Genomic DNA, 19,378 nt, shown 5'->3' with positions numbered 1-19,378 from the left:
ACAATTTCTTAGTGTCATAATGGGCTTTGAAAGCTGGACCTCTGGCCTCATAAATCCCACAGACGCCTTAGTTTGTTCAGGCTAAAGACCACAATAAGAAATGTTACTAAATATGGACTTTTTCAACAGTTCACAGCCTTCTTACTGGCTGGGATTATTGAATCTCTGCATCCACTTACATACAAAGGATGTGAGGACTTACTGTACTCCTTGTTTATGTGAAGCAACAGAACGACAGTTTTCCTCAGCAGGGCTGCGTTTTATGAATCGAGCTCCTGAGGGTCTGTTCACATTTTCACCAGTCCAATTTCTCACGGTGTGGTCTGTGTGTGGCACACTGGGTCCCCCTGCTGTCCACTCTGGCATTGTGTGTGTGTGTGTGTGTGTGTGTGTGTGTGTGTGTGTCTCTGAAAGAGTGTGAGAAAAGCAGAGAAAGAGGCCTCCGTTCCCTCTGGCACAAACCTGAGTCTTGGATTTGAATTGTGGACAGTGCACATATAAATCATGCTTACTTTACATTGGCCTCACTGTTGTTTCACATCTCTGATGAAGGTCAGTCGTGTCTTTCACAATGGAGGCTATGAAGCTTAGTTTGGATACCTCTTTTATGTCCGTGTTTGGGAAATGCACTGAGCCGACTGGCTGGAAATCTCATTCACAAACCCCCAAAACTATGCCGTTAAGCATCATAAAATGCTCCTGCCATAGTCCTTAAAGTTCGGAGAATAACTTGCCCGCGTGATGAAAATACTGTAAAATACTTTCTAGAATAATAGCAACTAATGTAGATTTAATTTCAATTTAGAAGCAGATCTAAACAGCACATGCACAGCTTTGTATCAACTTTTCACCCAAACAAAAGGTTTTAAATCTGGTGTTGACAGCTGTCCTGACTTGTGTTTATTCGCTTGTACAATCTCACTGCAACTTTGTTTTTCTCTCTGTTTAAAAGGATAACACAGAGACATCCGCCATAAAAATGGAAACAGACTTTTAAAAACTGATTAGAATCGGTCGAGAGATCTTTTTCGTTTTAATTTAATTTACATCATATTTCATACTGCCTCATGTACACAACAAAGACATGTATTCATGCAGTCATCTAATTTATTGAACCAGGCTGCAGACAGATTATGCGTGGGAGTGATGATAATGGACAATAATCATTATCATGTATTATGTCATGGGAAGTCACTAAACATGGCTTTTTGGTTTGTTGTTCATGTTTTTATGGACTTCTGTCACATTCAGTTTTCCTATCCATCAGTGAAAACGGTGTGAAATGTGAACCTGGAGGCGGATCATCTGAAACTCCGCCTGCTTGCTGGCACAAATGAGGAGGGGGGAGGTGTGTGTGTGTGTGAGTGAGTGTGAGCGTGTGTGGGCTGCGCCGTGCAGTGACAGCTCAGTTAGTGGCTGAAGCGCTCGGCTGTGGCGGAATGGACTGCCTGAACTTCCACCGCGATGTACTCTGACAGAATATGTGGCCGTGTGTGAATGTGTTTTAACAGCGTGTGTGTGTGTGCGCGTGTATCAGGGGGCATACATGTACCGGCAACAGCATGGCTCTAAACCGAGTGTCTCAACTCTGCCACGATATCACCAGGCTGTGGCTGCAGCTGAAGATGATGACAGGTAGGGTGTGCATGTGACTGTCTGAGGCCAGCGAGAAAGGAAAAACAAGACGCGTTATGTGTTAATACTGTTGTGTGTGTGTGAATAAGTTGAGATTAGACTATGAGAATTCTGCAGGTGCTGCACACGTGTGTGTATGTGTGTGTGTTTTTTTTCTTGTCCATTAGTGCCTGGTCCAGCTGTTATCATGTGCAACAGCAGAGTTTGGCATCACAGGTTGACCGGGTGGCAAAATAGAGCTGGATTGTTTTATGTCTGTCCAGTTTGTTTCCATGCACTCTACAAAGTCCTGCTCACCTGCCCCAAAGGCTGCACTGTTTATCAGACTCTGCAAGATGAAGGTGAAGAACGGAGCTAACAGAGCTTTGTAAGCAGTGGGTATTAAAATGCAGCGTTCGTCCTGGATTGCACTACTGAGGCCACTGACTGTTCATCCTCTGTGAGTTCTGAGTCATAAAATAGCAACGCAAATTGTTTATTAGTTAGAGATTGTTTTTGTCATGGCTGTAGTCAAGACAGAAGGAGTGTCCATCCAGTATTTCTTATATGCTGTTGTTCACAGTGAGCCAACTATGATTCACTTGGTGTTGTTATTTTGCTTCGGATTTAGAAAGGATTGAAATAGGCACAGGAAGTAATATGAATCTGCCTATATGTTGTTGTTATTTGCTGAATATGTGATTTAAAAAAAATGTATTAATAGTAGTGATGAAATATAATAAGTATAAGTTTGATATCTGTCCACACATTTGTGCATAATACTACACGTCTAAAATGGGGATGATAGGGTTTTTGCTGTGCATAACTGTGCATGTCATATTAAACAATTTTATACAATGGCCCTTGGAATTGCTCCTTTCTGATTGGTTGAGAGGTGTAGATTAACTTTAAGTGACTGGGCAGTAGAAGCTAACACCTGTCACGCTGGTATTAGCCCTTACTTGAACCTCTGTAATGGAACTTATAGCGTCACTCTGCAGCCAGCTTCTATTTTGGAAGAGTTACAAGAAACTACAGTAAGACATAAGTTTGAAATAATTTATTGCAACTGTTGCATAGTTTGTCCACAGAGAGCACCAATAAGTCTATTTTTCACACCCATCCCAGTATGTATTTTGGTCCCAGTCAACATCTTTCAAGGGATCAGAACACTGTTTATGTTAAAAAAAGAAAATCGAAGTCATGAATCACCTTCTGGGGACCATGAATATTTAATGGGAAATATTTCAGTCTGGCCCCTGGCTGTAAAGATGTATTGGACAAAGTGTTGGACAGAGACAACATCATCACTGTGTAACAAATCTCGTCAGAAGCATTTTATAGATGGAGCAGCTTCTAAATGGGTGTCAAACACTCTGAATGAGCTCAATGAATGAACAGGACCTCACTTTGTTATCCACATTGTTTTTGTCTCATAACTCAAAGACTCTTTTCCTGCTGAAGGCATTATTATCCATCAGACGGTTACATAATCCAATCTAAGGTGGAGAGTTTTGTCCCGAGGTCCTGCCTGTGTGCTGAAGTGCGCTGGATGTTAACATGTTGTTTGTCCATCCTCAGTACAGTGCACAGCGGAGCACACTGACGGCATGTTAATCACATTCATCCCCATTAACGCAGTGTGTTTCCTCTTGTCAGTTGGGAGCAACGTTGGGACAAAACCCTTTTGAGGGTTTGAATGTCAACATCTCCTCCCCCTTATTCCCACTCTCAGTTGTGTGTGTGTGTGTGTCTCCATTGGTTCATTCCATCTATTTATTCTGTTTCTGTGTTTGCTCTGATGTGCAGTGTTGATAATAACCCATAGAGATATCTGTGCTTTTTTTGGCCCCCTGCAGGCTTTTTCAGGTGTGTGTGTCTGCAGCGTGGTGTGTTTTGTTTTGTGTTGCTGCGCAGAGATCGTGTTTGCTGTATTGGCAGATGGACTAAGGTTTACGTATGCTCACTCACACACACACACACACACACACACACACACACACACACACACACACACCGTATCAAGGTATCAACCTTGCCTAGCTTTGCTTTGTGCCAAGTCAAGATTAGAAGTTGACAAGCCTCAGCTAAGCTCCCATAATGCAATCTAGGATGTGGATCTCTGTGTGTGTGTGTGTGTGTGTGTGTGTGTGTGTGTGTGTGTGTGTGTGTGTGTGTGTGTGTGTGTGTGTCTCAAAAGAAAAGGAAGCACTCATCTGTTTGCACTGGATTCAGCGGGAGCAGCAGCTGCTGTCATGCACCTTTAAGTCTATTTATTTTGTCCTCAAGCAAACAGTTACAAGCGAACTGTATCAATACAAAAGCAAGAGAACATGATCAATAAACTCAGTACAGAGAGCTGAATTAGATTAAGTGGACAGGATGAATCTTTAATGATCCCAGAGGGCGGATAGGATGATGGCAACAAACAAACAAACACATTGATTTTTAAAGCGGCAACATTCATCCAAATATTATTCAGCGTTATTGATAAGGCCAAGGGTCATTAAATTACTGTCTTTCAGAAGCTACACACTCTTGAATATGAACTATAAAGTGGGTGGAGTGCCCCTGAATGAACACATTTTGCATTATGCACGTGCATTGTGCAAACCTGCCGTCCAAGGTCAGAGGCAAACATGCCTTGTAGCTGAGTTGAAATAAATGATACTCTTAAAAGCTGTATATCATCGCCTGTGGCAGCGGTGGCTTTCATCATGCCCTACATATAAGCTTTGAAGGGAAGGATCACTTTCTGTGCAGGACCGCTGACCTTTTGATTATGACCTACTCAACCTCACCGTAGATACAAAAGCAATGCTGCAGCATGCTACAGTTTACTCTCCTCCATGAAAGGGGTGGCTTTATCAAAAATACTGTCTTGCACACCCACTTAAATTTATCAGTAATCACGTGCCGATTATGCCAAATTGCTGTACACAGAGCCATGGGCTAAAAATTACAAACCTACTGTCACTAAAGGGAATTATTTTTATTAACTACCCCCCAAAACATCTGCATGTGGGGCCAGCACACCCTCAGTGACCTTTAAGGCTATTATAAAAGTTTTGCTTCCAGTGCCTGATGTCATTCTGTTAAATAGTTGTGTCGAATTTTTCCTCCAGCTGCAAGTTTCTTTTTGGACAAGTAAAAACACAGTCCTCCTGGATTCTTGCTGCCACCCTCTCTTTCTCTCTCTCCGTGTCATTTTCCTTTCTCGTCCGCCCCTCTGTCTTTCTCAGTTTTCATGTTTTTCTTTGTTCTGTGGAGTGTAATGACTGGTAGCTATGGCCAGAGGCAGCTAAAAAAAGGCTGCTGTTTTACTCCCAGCTGAGCTTTTAGTCTGTTTTTTTTTTTTAACTCTAATGGTGGAGTGAGAGGAAGGGAGGAGGACCTGGATTTAAAACCCGCAAGATTGCGAGTACATGATTTGCAGTTTAGTGAGCTGCACCACAGATGCCACAACAACTTGCAGTGGAGATTTCCATAAATTTCCATCAGAGTCCAGATTGGTTGTGTGCACTTGGTGGAGGTTCAGTGCCACTCTGGCACAGATTGAGACATTTTGGCTTGAGCAAAACTTTCTGGGTGCAGATTCCTGATTGGTACTGATGATTGTCTTGCGGATGGACTTTTACATTTACATCAATACAGTAACTTTTTTTGTGTGATAATTTGAGCCAAGGTTGGGAGGCTTTGAAACAAACCTGCCACATTTTAGGACAACCGAAAGCAACCAGTGGAAACCCAACCAAGAAAAAGCCACATAACCTAAAGCCACATCTTGTCATTTTTGCACTACGGTTTTTGTCCAGATTAAACAAACAAGCTATAAGATTTTAATTAGTGAGTTTTAGAGGTGCTGGTAAGCTCCCAGTATTTATGCTAAGCTAAGTTAGTGGCACTGATACTAATACTTAGTGGACAGATACCATGCAAACGTTTTTGAGCTCACAGTTGTTGGCACTAAATATCTGACCTACATAGCAAGAGAAACATTAACTGAATAAAAAGTGCTTTCCTTTATTTTGTTGCTGGCGAGCAGTAATTGATGTAATATATCTGCATTATTTATTCATCTCTACACAAATTCTTTGTCATCCCAGATAATAGGATCTCAACTAATTGCTGGTTTTTGCATCAGATTTGAGTACAGTTTGCTCGAGTGTTGAGTGGGAACCCAGCCTCTGAGTGTGTGTGTATGTGTTGTGACGGCAGTGCAGACTGCAGACAGGCGGACAGTAGTGTGTTGTTTTGCTGAGATGATGATGCCACCATCTATTCAGTAGGACAGGGCTCGCTGCCAGCGACAGAGTCAGGCCTGAAGCCATTGTTCTGGATTTCTGACCGTTGTTGAGCGGAGGCAGCGTGCATCGTTTCTGGCTTCTTGGCCTTACCAAGACATACATGTAGGATGGGAATAGAATTGAAATGAATGAAATGTTTTGATAAATTAATCTGAAAAGAGTAAATATATTTCTCAGCATCCTTCATGATGCAGTTTCATGTGAAGCTCTCTGAATCTGATCCCTGAAGCGCCTTTCATCCACACACTACCTGTTATTGTCTGAATATTGGATCCCTATTGTGCATCCTCGAACTGGGATCATGTTTATCAAATCAAGTGCATGTAAAAGTGAAATGAACGTGGACTCTCCTCAGTGGCCCCTGGGTTTCCCCTCATTGCACGCTGACAGCTGAAGAACCCAAACAATCAGGACTGAATTCACCTGACCGCCAATATTTTAATGTTTGTCTGGCTGCTGTTTTTCCTGATCCACACTAATTCAAGCTTTGGGTTTGGGTATGGGCGCCACGCACACACACACACACACACACACACACACACACACACACACACATTCCAGGCCACCATTGGCCCTGTGACCCAGTTGTTGTTTGGCATGGTGTGTGCCTGCCAGACCCTGTCCTGTGTGTGTGTGTGTGTGTTAGATACCCCACAGCAGTGACAGATGGGGCTTTGGTAAACCCTGACTATAATTCCAGATAATAGAGCTTGGATTCCCTCACACAAGTGCATGTACACATACACAGCTGCAGGGCGGCTGGCAAATCCTTGCTTTTCTACATGCAAATACATACAGTGCAAGTGACCATCTCTCACTCTCTCTCGCTCTGCTGGCATTCGATACCAACGCAGCAACTTTTAACCCTGCGGCCACACCCTTACCATGCACACACACACACAAACCTTGCTTTCTCTAACCTGGTGCCCTCAAGTCTACATTCCAAGCCGGTCTTTTCCATTTGTGCATTGCAGAGGAGCAGGTGGAAAGCTGAAGGCCTCAGTGACACCTGAGTGCTGGACATGTGTCTTTGTGCTTTTTTAATATGAATGTCTTACCTTCCTATGGTAGTCACATTAAAGACTCTATCTGGAATATTTTGTACACATATTAGATAAATAAGCATTTTGTGGCACATTAATCTGGTTTTTGAATACATACTAATAATTATCATTTTAGGCAGTAATCTCAGGAGAACAATCTGAGAAATGTGATTAAATTCTTGCAGCTATAGCATCTAAAATGTGCTACCTTCAAGTGTATAAATATACAATATTCTTCCATATTTTTGAGATGCATTTTTTTCAAATGAATGTTTTAATGACAAAACGTCAGAGTGCATATTGGACTGACTCTTTTTTAATTCAGTTCAAATGTTGCACAGATCAAATGGTGTCTGTAAGTTAGGCAGATATGAGCCTGACGATCTCAATATAGACCTAACTTTTAAATGTGCAATGAAAGGTCACTTTTACATTTTAAAGAAATGGTGGTACAAAAGTGGATTTTGAGGTTTAAGCATTTAGACTCCCTTTCCTTTCGGACACTACAGCCTCTGTGGACTCAACTACATTAAAAAAAAAAAAGCTGAAGGTAATTTGATCCCAGCAACAAATCACAAAAGAGATTTATGCTGTTGTCAATGGACCACCGTGGGAGTGTCCTCATCTGCTGCTGTGTACGAATACGTCTGTTTATGTCTGAGATCATTTCCGTATGTTGGTGCACCAACAGGTGTGTGTGTGTGTGTGTTTGAGTGAGCATCAGACAGCTCTCCAGCTTCCTGCGGCTTTGAACTTTGACCAGCCACCAGCACTGGTGGCCATTAACCAGCAGAGAACAGCTGGCTGCCATCTTTGAACTGAACAATGTGTGTTTAGCAAATGAAAACCTGTCCGAACATGACTGCAGAACAAAGGAGGAGGAGGGGAGAGGCGAATGAGACAGATGACGTCGGCCGGGTTTGCGTCGGTTGCTCAAGCTTTGAGTGTGTGGTCTGCAGCTTCATGAGACGTAATTGGTCCGTTGCCTGTCTTTCACCTCTGAGGACTGACCCAATCAAAGTGTGCGCACAAATCGAGTTTTACACATTACATTGCAAAGGAGTGTTAGTGGTAATCAAATCCAAACACAGATGTCCACACAGTGTGCTAAGTCTCATTGTACTCACTTATTTTTTGTTACCTGGAATGAGATGCTGAGATCTGCTGGTATTTCAGACCATAGCGCCATTTGGAGGCAAATACTGCTACATTATTTAAATAGACCAATGCCGGCCTCATGATTCCACCACACTGATTCATCAGTTTAAAACTAATGTTTGAGGGAGTCTGCAGGCAAGAAACCATGCTGCTTTTTTTTTTACACAAGCATGTTTTATATAGTAAGTTAGAGCTTGCATCTCCATTATAACCTCACAAATGCGGTGATTGCATTGGAGACTGTCACAAGGCTGCCGCTAAAGACTATTTCACTTTGGATTCATCTGCTGATGGATGAAGAAATGGATGAAAACAGACATTTGAGAAGTTGGTAGCAGTGAATATCTGGCATTCTTGCTTAAAGAATAATAGATTAGCAAAATAGTTGACGATTAATTGTCAGTCCATCAGCTGATTGATTAATTGACGAATTGCTGTGGCTCTACAGCTGTCGATATGATGCAGATAAACTGGAATAGAAGTTTGAATCATTACTTTCATATCTCCTGGGGAGTTGTGCTTTCGTCGGTGTGTATTTTACAGTTGTAATGCGTGGTACTGCTCTTGACCCCCTACCATAGAGAAAACACATCCCCAGTATCAGCTCGCGCCGGGCCAACGCATTAAATATGTAGGCATGTGTAAAGAAACCCTATCCTCCATTTCATCCTATTGAGACGAGAGCACCTCTATGCTCTTTTTTCCGACTGCCTCATTCCCCCTCCTCCTCCTCCTCCTCCTCCTCCTCTTCACTATCTTTTCACCTCTCTAAATCCAGGGCTTATGCTCTCTCTCACACACACACAAACAGGCGTTCAGCGGGGGACAGTCAGGAGTGTGAATTGGTGCGAATCAGTTATCTTCATTTGAGTTAACCTCATATCGGATCCTGAAAGTATGCTTGAAGTTATGACGTGCAGTATGTTATAGCAGTATCTGTTATATCAGGACATAATAAGGGGCAAAACTGACTTGAAAGTAACTTTAACTGCTGAGTAGAAATACAGAGAATCCTACAGACCTGAAGTGAGCCTGATAAAATATAACTAAATGTTATAATATTTAGTTTAAATGGGAAGATTGCTGGGTTGTATAAGTTTGCCCCTCAGCTAAGCCCCTGGAAGAAAAGGATGAATGAAATGCTGAAGGGGTGTCAGGGCTTGGGGGAAGGGTACAAGCAGGCGGAGGGACATTCTTTCTAGGCCCCCCATAATCACTATTTGTGTTTGGCTTGCATTGCCCCACTTCCAGTGTGTGCATGTGCATGTGTTGTTTAGTGGGTAAAGGGGTTCACTTGCAGCCTAACCGCTATAGTTTAATTTCATTCATTCGACTGAGGACAAAGCAGCGGTTTTAGAGGTTCAGCACCAGTGAAAAGCAGCCTGACGCCTGAATGTCTGACATCTTTTTACAATTCAGTCTATTTTTTCTGAATAATATGCAACCTGGTACCTAACCCATAACGTAACACCTAACTTTTCTGGAATTGGGTTTGTGCATGCATTTCCCCTAAAATCCCAAAATCTGATTTATAACATACATTCGGCTAATAGTGGCAACACCAGTTAGCGATGGGCGGACTTGAAACAGCGATTTGAAACTCTTGTGGCTGCTGCGTTGAAGCAGTGACGCAAGATGCGTAACCGACTCACCACCTCATGTGATTTCAACGTCATATTATTTTGAAATGTGTGCAGTTTTGACCTGGTTTTATATGTGCTTGCTACCTGTGTCACCTACACAGCAGCTGCCTTGAAGGTGAAGGTTAATGTGTTCTCCACCAAGCTTAGTTTCAACAAGCTTTTTAAGACTTAATGAATTAACATTCTGTTTCTCCCAATGCTAACCAGCTCTTTCCATCTGAACGACAGCAAAAAAAAAAAAGTGCAGTGTGAAACAGCTGTTATTCTAGCCTGCCCTATCATTTTCCTGGCTGGATGCTATCACAGCTGCTTTATTGACCTGTATTTACAACCCACAGCTCAATGCTACATGTACTTCTCATGGGAAAATCCAAAGGAATTGGAATTGTTGGAAATGGCTAACAAAGCAAATATACCGCAAAAGTAAAAGCTTCCGTAAACTGGTGATGCTGTAAAATGATTTACTGCCGAGACATGGATTATAACTCAAATTTAGTTACAATGGTGACTTTAATACTGACTAAAATTTAATTTGACAGCTGCTTTTATTTTGAAATGATCTCTGACGTCCTCAAAATTTTATAAACAAGCTTTTAGTTTCTAAATGATGATTAAAAAAAAGCTAGAGAGGATGTCAATTTGGCCTGCATGTAGGTTATGGGTGGTGGGTTTAAGTCTGGAGGTCAAAGACACACACACACACACACCCACACACACATACATAGATACAGTAGAGTCAGAGAGCACTGCACATGTCTGGCTGTGCTCCAGACTTTGGGTCTTACCCAGGGCTTACTGCCTGACACACTGAACTGACAGCTGGCCTGACAACACACCGAAACACACACCCTGACATATGACAACACACTTGCTCTCACAGTCTCAGTTGTGGCTCTTTTAAACATTGTGCACACTTCGCTTAAAGTCACTCCAAAGAGACCTATTCACATTTCAGAGCGCCTCTCTCTGGTTTTTGCTGTAGTAGACGCTAGTTATAGCAGAGTTCCTGTTTTTGGTTAAATTAAAGACTGGTTGGCTTTGCTGGAAGCTCTGTGGTCTGAGAGGTCCATTAAAGTGGAATCGCATTAGTGCCACGTTAACCATCTCTCGAGCGGGATCCTGCTTCAAACTTTCTTCCTTTATGCTTTCCCTCCTTCTTTCCTACTTTTCAACTCCCATTCTTCCTTTTGTGCCTAATACCTTATTCATCTGTCCCTGCTGCTTCTCTCCTTTGCTGTATTGCTCAAGAGATGATAAAAATGTGTGTTTTCAGTTGGTGTGATGTTTGGTCAAGGGTGTTCCTGTATTTGTGTATATGCACAGGAGCTGGATGCTTCCTGAGTCACTGCTCTGTCATCTTAATATAATCCCACGATATCTGGTGCCATGCCTCGTGCTGTGTGTCTATGAGAGAGAGATTCTTGCCCGACCACAGCTACATGTATTTTGTGCTGCCTGTTCAATTGTCGTGAAGTAACTTCAACAACAGCTGCCTGCCCTCTCACACATGCCGCTCTGTGCTAAGTGTGGACTACACATGAGACATGAGATCTACAGTATGCAGTGTGAGTCACTGTCTAGCCAATGGTTCTAAGGAGGATCTAAGCTCTTAATCTGGCAGGTTTCTTCATCATATGGAACACAACAGTGTCCTCAGAGCCACAGATTTGGAAGATCAATGAAAGAAAAGACTAACAAGCATCAGAATGTGCACTTTACTTGCAGAATACCTATGATGGAGAATGCTGGCTGTATGATCACATGCAGTGCGTTTGTGGGTTGTTTTGGTCTCCCCTTATGTCCTTACTCCTTTATTTAACCGCAATCTTGCAACAGGTTGTTTGCTGTGACAGGTTTAGTTGTTATCTTGTGAAAAAAGATTACATCTCCTTATACTCAGTGGGGAGAGCTGCTCCTGTGGGGGGATTTGAGAGTCTGGCTCTTTTCTAAAATGTGAACAGTTTGCTTGGTTTGTACTTCGATGGTAATTAATGCCTCCGACTGCCAGTCCTACCATACTGCTGGGAAACCTTGCCACACTTGCCTCACACCACTCTCAGTGCCAGCCTTTGTCTGTATGCACAGACACACACATGCGCTCGACAGCGACTGCTCCTTTACACACACTAAAATTCTCAGTTTTCATCGTACACAACGCAGTTCCTTGTGTTTGGCAAGCACAGGTCACACATGGCAACAAAATGGGTGGGAGGAGAGTGCTTTTTCTCTGTCTGTTTATTTCTCCGTCTCTACATGTCTCACAGGACTAAATGAGATTACTGTAATCCATCTTGCCCCGAGAGAGAGAGGAAATCCAAATGCTGTTTAGTTCATCCCCTGTTAGCATCTCTACCTCGCTTTCTCCCCTTTCTCTTATATGGATGCTCTCTCTTTCACTCTCCCTTTATTTCCATCTTTCAGTTAATGTCAAACAATGTAACATCAAGGCTACTGTACGCTATATAAACCTGACTGAATTACATTCATTTGCAATGAAAAGGTCAGCAGTTGGCTATAAAACCAGAATAAATCACACTGGATTATTTGCTCTGTATCAGAACACAGTTAGTCAGCTACAGCCTGATTTAACTTCTTCAGTTTCCTCTTTGTCTTCCTTGTCTGAACCCATTTGACCTTTGTAATAATCACCAGACCCCATCAGCCAACTGAATAATCAGCATGTTAACTGTCTGCTCAGTTCAGTATAGGCCCCCTCTGGGTTCAGCAGTGCAATCAGCTGTCCTTAATTGCAAAGAGCTGAGAACTTTCAACATGGCTGCCAGCTTTACGGGGTGATAATAAGCAATAATAATGTGTTTTGTGTATGGACACATCGGCATCGTGTAAATCTCTCCATCTGTTTCTCGTTTTTTCCTCAGATGACATTCTGCAGAGGGAGGACGGCCCTCTGTGCGCAGCAGAAATTGGCTCAGAACTCCAGAAACAGTTTGCCATCCTGCCAGGTTGGTCTGAGTTCCTTCTCTCATGACTGTTACACTCACTGGGGATGCAGAGCTCTGCATGGAGCAGGGTCACTCGGTCACTTTAAATATAACTCTCGTGTTATTGTACAATACTTTGTAATAACTAGTTTGCTAATTGAAGCAAATTTAACAAATTGACTTCACCTGCATTCAAACACATGCGAGTGGCAGCTTTTATTTCTAAATTTTCCTGGTATGTAAAATTGCAAGTTTTGAGTTATTTTAAGAAATGCAATTACATGAAACAATGTAATCCCGTTAAATTATTGTGTTAGACGTACAGTGCAGTAAAGTGGTGAAGGTCAGGATGAACTGCTAACCCCAGATAGATCTGGGTTTGTTTCCAAATGGGCAGCATGGATTAAATTAGTTTTGAGACCTGGGTTGTTGGTGCAAAAACACATTTAATCAAAAACTGGGGTTAATAATATAATGAAACAGGCCGAGAACCTTTGGAATCTAAGGTCATTTTTTGTGGTTTAGTTTTACCCTGAATTTGGCTTTTATCTAAATATCAGCTGTATCAGCTCAGCTATAAACTCAGTTTATCACTTTTTTGTCTCTTTCGACCAGGTAAATTTATTGAAAGCTTGCAGTTGACAGTCTTGACAGCTTTTTCTTTTGCCCAACAGCGACAAATTTGTTGCTGAAATCAAATCCTTGTTTTTAAGTGAGGTGTACTGGAAGTCCTGTCCTGATTCAAGAGAGACAAATACACACACTCTGTACTGCAAAGTTTTTCCTACGTCATCTTGTCGTGGAAAGTTTTCAGGAAAAGAAGAATTGTTTTCATCCAGAAGTTAAAAGCTTGACACCTTTTCAGTCTTTACACCACTAATCACTCACATAGAAGTGCTCAAAGCAACATGATAAAAACACATGCACACCAATGCACACCGAAACACACACTTAGGGCCCTTCGTTGGGTTACTATGACGATAATGCCAGCCCAGTAACGGCGTGTGAATAATTCATTGCCATGATGATTTGCTCTGCAACTTGAACCACCATTGAAAGACAAGGCTGTGTGTGTGTGTGTGTGTGTGTGTGTGTGTGTGTGTGTGTGTGTGTGTGTGTGAGAGAGAGAGAGGCCCTTTTGATTATGCACTTTTGTTTCACTTTTTGTTTCTCCTTCTGTTCATTTCTCAGTTTTAAGATATTCTTGAGGTTAACTTATGAAACAATTAGATCCTTATGGCTTTAATTATGGAGTGGAACCCAAATGCATTTTCAAAATTAAAGAAACATGTTTCCGCAGCTATGATCCATAAATACACCATTATTAATCAGTGTCCAGTGTGTGCTATTCATTGATGAAGTAAGCATTCAGATCAGTGTCCCTTGTGACTGTTATATTATTATGCATCATTCGATAATTATCACTCATGCATTAATGTAAAAGCAGGATTTTACTGTAGTTGGTTGAGGTACAGCTGGTGTTTTTCTTTGGGACTGCAATTCGCAATTATTTTCATAATGGATTAATGTGATGATTATTTTCTCCATTAATTGATTGATTTGTAAAGATTCTATGATTCTAACAAAATCTGTTGAATAATTAATTAGTGAATTAAAAAAGTTCTAATATTTCCCTCTGAACTGAGTGTAGAAAGTGTCATGAAAATAAAAGATTCAACTAAAATACAAAATACCTCCACTGTACTGTACTGCACTGTATCAGGTTGATCCAGTCGACCTTCAACTCACTGGCCATATGGTTCTATTTTGCGATTGATGATTTTTAAAACCTCACTCAGCCTGAATTATTCAGGTTGAGTGCTGTCTGTGTCGAAGAGTAAAACCAAAGCAAACAGTAAAACAGAATAAGCCAAGAGGAGACATGATGGGATTGACACATATATTGAAAGAGTTGATAATCCATGAAATAAAAGGATTCAGAGTGGATCGCCTCTAAGTTGTTTGACCTTTAATCACAAGGTTTCTTCATCATGTATCACGTGACATGTTTTTGTGCTCAAACCTCAGTATTTTCCCTTCAGCTGTCATATAAAACAAGTCCATAGAACATCACCAACACACCAAAACCTCAAGTGTAGTGGACACTGCCAGTATGTCACTCTGACCTGTCTGTTTCTGTTTCCGTGTCTCCAGGGGGCCGCGGGATGAACGGCAGCCCCATCATCGTCTTCCCAGAATTCCCATCTTTCGGCGAGCTGGAGGAGGAGGAGGTCCAAAATGTCCTCAGCTACCTCACCAGCGTCCCCAGGTTGGCATCGCCGGCGTGTTCAGGCCTTGTCCTGATGGCAAACAAACTGTGGTGGTTAATATGGCCAATTTGTGGAGGTGCAATACCACATGGAGCCAACAGATGTCAGCACAATACAATAGGCCTGTCACAAGGAGAGAGCCACAAAAGAGCAAAAAAAGAGAAAATTACAGAAAAATGGGTTCTGAGAATGAAAACTAAAGGATAAAAAATTTGCTGCAGAGATAAAAAAAAAACAAGTAATATTCTGAAGGCTTCCTTCTTAAAATCAGATGATCTTCTAGATATAGATCAAATTTGTACATAATTTAAAGCATTTAGTTCTTAGTAACCTTTACCCTGAGAGAAAGGTTTTAGGTGTGGCCTTGAGGTTGGTGAACCGTAAGTTGTGTTGCTAATTAAATTCTAATTAAATCATAATGTACACCTCCTTTTCCTCTCTCTGTCCTTTCTCTTCCTTTCCTCCTTTATTCCCTCCTCCCTCTCTCTGCCCCTCCTCTCTCCCCACCCCCCTTTCTTTCACCTTTCCTTTACTGCTGCACTCTCATCTCACACACATACACACACACATGCACTCTGGCATACACAGACGTAATTAAGGGGAGGAGAAGGGATGGAGATGTCTGCATCTGTATATCTACATGTACTCTATATATGCGTGTGTGTGTTTGTCATGGCGGCCTCAATTTTTTTTTTCGTGGCTCATCACCTTTCATATCCTACCCCCACCCCTCCCAGAGTCTCCTCCCATTCTCCCCACCGGCTATATGCACCCAGCTGCCAATCGGCTGCACTCCAAGCTCTGATTGGCTGTCGGAGAACAGCAAGACGTGGGCCTTAGCTTTGATTGGCTGAGGGTGGGGAAGCAGGTGGTGGAGGAGCGGAGTGAGAGGGGAAAGGAGGAGCGAGATGCTGTTTAAGGATGTGAACGGTCACCTCTCTCCATCTGCGAGCCGCAAACAGATGACTGGGGATGCAGGATTTGAACACTGACAACAACGGGATAAGGAGAAATTCAGGAAGAATGGACTCTTGCTGGATGATAACAATGGGATTTTAAGGATCTGTGTTGTTTTTTTGTCCTGGAATAGCAAAGATTTCCCCGTTCAGCAGGCTACATTTATGTGATTTCAATATTTTCTCCGCTAGAGATGGACTGAGGATTTGCTGTCGCAGCATTTACTGGGTAGTGTAGTGTGTTCTTAATATGTCTGTGTGTACGTGTGTGATGATGAAAATTGGCTAATTATGACACCCATATGGACCCACTCAGCGGTATTCGTATGTTGGCCCCCAGAGTGTGCGTGTGTGTGTGTGTGTGTGTGCGCGCGCGCGCGTTTTCATCCATTTGGCTTGTTTAGATGCATGTCTGTTTGTCCAGTAAGACCTCTACTGGAAATGCTGCATTCACACACTGACACACACACATTAGCTTAATGAGGCCGCTACATATGGCACTGCCTGTGGAATGAATGTCGAGATTTTCACATACACAACACACAGATATTAACACTGAGCCAAGGTTGCCATGGTAATCACAAGGGTCTCTCTCATGATCATCACTGATGACAAATGATGGCTTCAGTCTGTACCAAGGTTTTAACCTTTCCTAGCATTGCTTTTTCATCACCCAAATTACAGTTTTTCTAGTAATGAAGAAAAACCCACCAAAGTCCTGCCATTTTTATATGATTTTTATGTATGCTATCATGTGTCAGTTGTAGTGACCCAACCTGATGATAGCTAATGACCAGGCAGTACTTTATGTCCTCCAGTGGCTGAAAATGATTTAATTCATGTTTTTGTTAATACACAGAATCACCTGCTTCACTGTTCGAGAGACGAATGGTCTCTGCAGAAATCTATAATATATATAGATGGAGATTGGCAACTAATTTTTATGATTTATGTTCTGTGATTAAGATTATACTTGATAGATTTTAACGGGGCATGACTCTTGCTGAGGACACCCTGGAGTTCACTCAGGGAATCCTGGTGTTGGAGCCACACATCACAGCAAAATGCTCCATAAAGTTGCCTTGTTGGACTAATAATTGTTGGACCTTAACAATTAGTTCACAACTTGGTGCTGTATACAAACACATACACACAGTCACACGAGAAAAGCGGTGTACCCCGCTGATAACAGCGTGTGCTTCTCTCCTGCAGCGTTGCAGCATCAGGAGTGGGTTTCATCCTGGTCATCGACAGACGACTGGACCGATGGGCCGCCGTCAGGGCCACCCTGCTCCGCATTGCTGTAAGACCCTGCGTGATTGTGAGTGCACATGCGTGTGACAGTTTGCGTGTGTGCATCGTTTGCTGATCAAGTGCCTCTGATGATGGCAGTTTGGGCGTGTGTGCATTACTCTACACGTGTTAATGCTTATTTAGAGATGCGTCTGTGGGTGGAGTTGCTGGTGTCAGCTGTGTGTGTGTATAATTTGGTTAGAGTAATGGATGGTTTTAGTCTTTCCTGTGTGTTTGTTACCTTGTACAAACTGTACATTATGTGCACATGTTTTAGTTTAGTTTGTATTTATTCATTAGCTGTGCATACGAAGAACGTTTACTGGTGATAGGTGACTGTGTTTTTTCTTTTCTGGATGTTGGAACGAGGAAAGAGGGGAGTTAAAAATAGCGTATTAGTCTGGAGTGGGTGGTGGAGTCTCACAACGTGTGAATATAGTGTGTGTATGTGTGTGCAGTGAGATACCGTCCTGTTAGACATAGAAAGTCCAAACTGTGTGTGCCGTTAGTCTCATTCTGTAATTGTTTTTTTTTTTACCATCAGCATTGTATCTGTGTGCCATTAGCCTACTAGCCTACTTCTCGGACAATGTGAAACTTTCACTCCTCCCTTAGATGACAAATTGAAGAGGAAGATGGGAAGAGGAGGGATCCAGGGAGATGTCTGAGAAGGGAAAAGAGGCGAATGATGTGATGAGAAAAGGCACAAAGGAAAAGAGGAAAAAGAACAGTGAACAGAAACGTAAAACAGCAGAGAGAGGCAGAGGAGTGGAGGATTTCCATGAAACAGACTTGAGAATCAAAGTTACTGATCGCTGCTGACTGAGGCCTTTCATTTGAAAAACTGAAAAAAGTAAAAAAGAAACTATCTGAAGAAGTGTGTGCTAGTTAGTGAGGCTTTCAGAACACAGATTTTTAGCTTCCTTGAGTCCTTCATTTGAATCATGATTAGCCAGCTCTGCCAACACGAGGACGATGAAGCTTCACCACACCCTACACATCTGTTGTTAAGATGCTCATCCTGTATTACAACGCTAAGCATGCACAATATATGCAGATATATGCTAATATATGCTAATTGGACACTGATTATCATCAAACATAATGGTCTTTCCATGGCATTTCTAAGAAACTGTCCCCACTGTGACAATAAATCATCCTGAAGCTCCTTTCTTTACGAACTGAACTCCACCATGTCAGTTTAACCTGTACACACACTCCACCAGTCATAATGGACCATTTCAGGTCTACTATCTTGTGCCAGGCCATTGGCCCAGTCCTTGTCCTTGAAAAGGACATTGATGGACTGTGGGTTGTACTGATAAGAGTCAACCGGTAATTGTCTCTCTGTTTTAACTGCTGTTACTGTATATCCATATGAAGAGATGAAAAACAAATTAAATACAAATTAATATTGATTCATAAAACCAGAAAAGTCCTTTTATCCAATATAATTTCATATATATATGGATGACTGATGACTGACGAGATCATAATAATGCTTTCATAATAAGTATTTGTCACAAGAGACAGCAACAAAAATTGATCTTCTCTCAGCAAGAAAGTGAATATCTTTCTCTTTAAGTTTGTTTTTTCCTTAATGGAGCTTGAAAGTTAAGAAAATAAAACATTTTAACTACACCCACATGTACCTTTAGTCTAAATTCAGTATCTGCTAGGATCGCTTGATTACACATATATAATGATTCTGTGAAATGTGTTTGTTTTTGCCTCAGTCAGATAGCTTCTTTCAATTTGTGCTTTGTCTTTACTGTCATTAGGCACAATAAGGCAAGTTACAGTAAGGTAAAATGTGTCTCACACCCTATTATACCATGTAAAGAGGTAGGTGGAGGGTTATCAACAGGGCAGCAGAAGCTTCTCTGCAGGATCTCCATTCCTCCCTTTATCTCCTGTGGATCACCTCTCTCTCTTTCTCCCCTTTTTTTGTATCCATTCTTTTATCTTTGTTCTGCTTTTGAATTTGTCTCTTTCCTTTGTTTGTCTGTTGTGGATGATCATGTTGGAAATAATTCTACATCTTATTATTTCATGCTGTAAAGCAGTTCAAGAGATTTACCACTGACCCGCTAGCTGGTTAGAGTTTGACAATCTCATTGGTGCGCCGTCTACTCGTATCTCAAAATGATTG

At 41.9% G+C, this 19,378-nt stretch overlaps 1 protein-coding gene across 10 annotated transcripts in view; it reads left to right on the top strand.

Annotated features, from left to right (window-relative positions):
• mcf2la (mcf.2 cell line derived transforming sequence-like a) overlaps window positions 1-19,378 on the top strand; it is a 47,039-nt gene that overhangs the window by 11,513 nt on the left and 16,148 nt on the right. For 6 of the 10 annotated variants that reach the window (XR_006008010.1, XM_041965906.1, XM_041965907.1 and 3 more), the window contains 3 exons: window positions 12,645-12,728; window positions 14,862-14,976; window positions 17,146-17,254. Coding sequence is in view for 9 of the 10 variants with exons in the window: in XM_041965906.1 (XP_041821840.1) it covers window positions 12,645-12,728; window positions 14,862-14,976; window positions 17,146-17,254 (308 nt within the window). In the remaining variant the exon portion in view is untranslated. Of the gene's footprint in view, window positions 1-1,582; window positions 1,636-12,644; window positions 12,729-14,861; window positions 14,977-17,145; window positions 17,255-19,378 lie in introns of those variants that run through there. The other 4 variants (XM_041965903.1, XM_041965911.1, XM_041965912.1 and 1 more) reach the window with 2 other exon arrangements.

The sequence above is a fragment of the Chelmon rostratus genome, chromosome 24, assembly GCF_017976325.1.
Source record: "Chelmon rostratus isolate fCheRos1 chromosome 24, fCheRos1.pri, whole genome shotgun sequence".
Taxonomy (NCBI): domain Eukaryota; kingdom Metazoa; phylum Chordata; class Actinopteri; order Chaetodontiformes; family Chaetodontidae; genus Chelmon; species Chelmon rostratus.
Note: the sequence above shows the minus strand (reverse complement) of the source record. Positions and strands in the feature narration are given on the sequence as shown.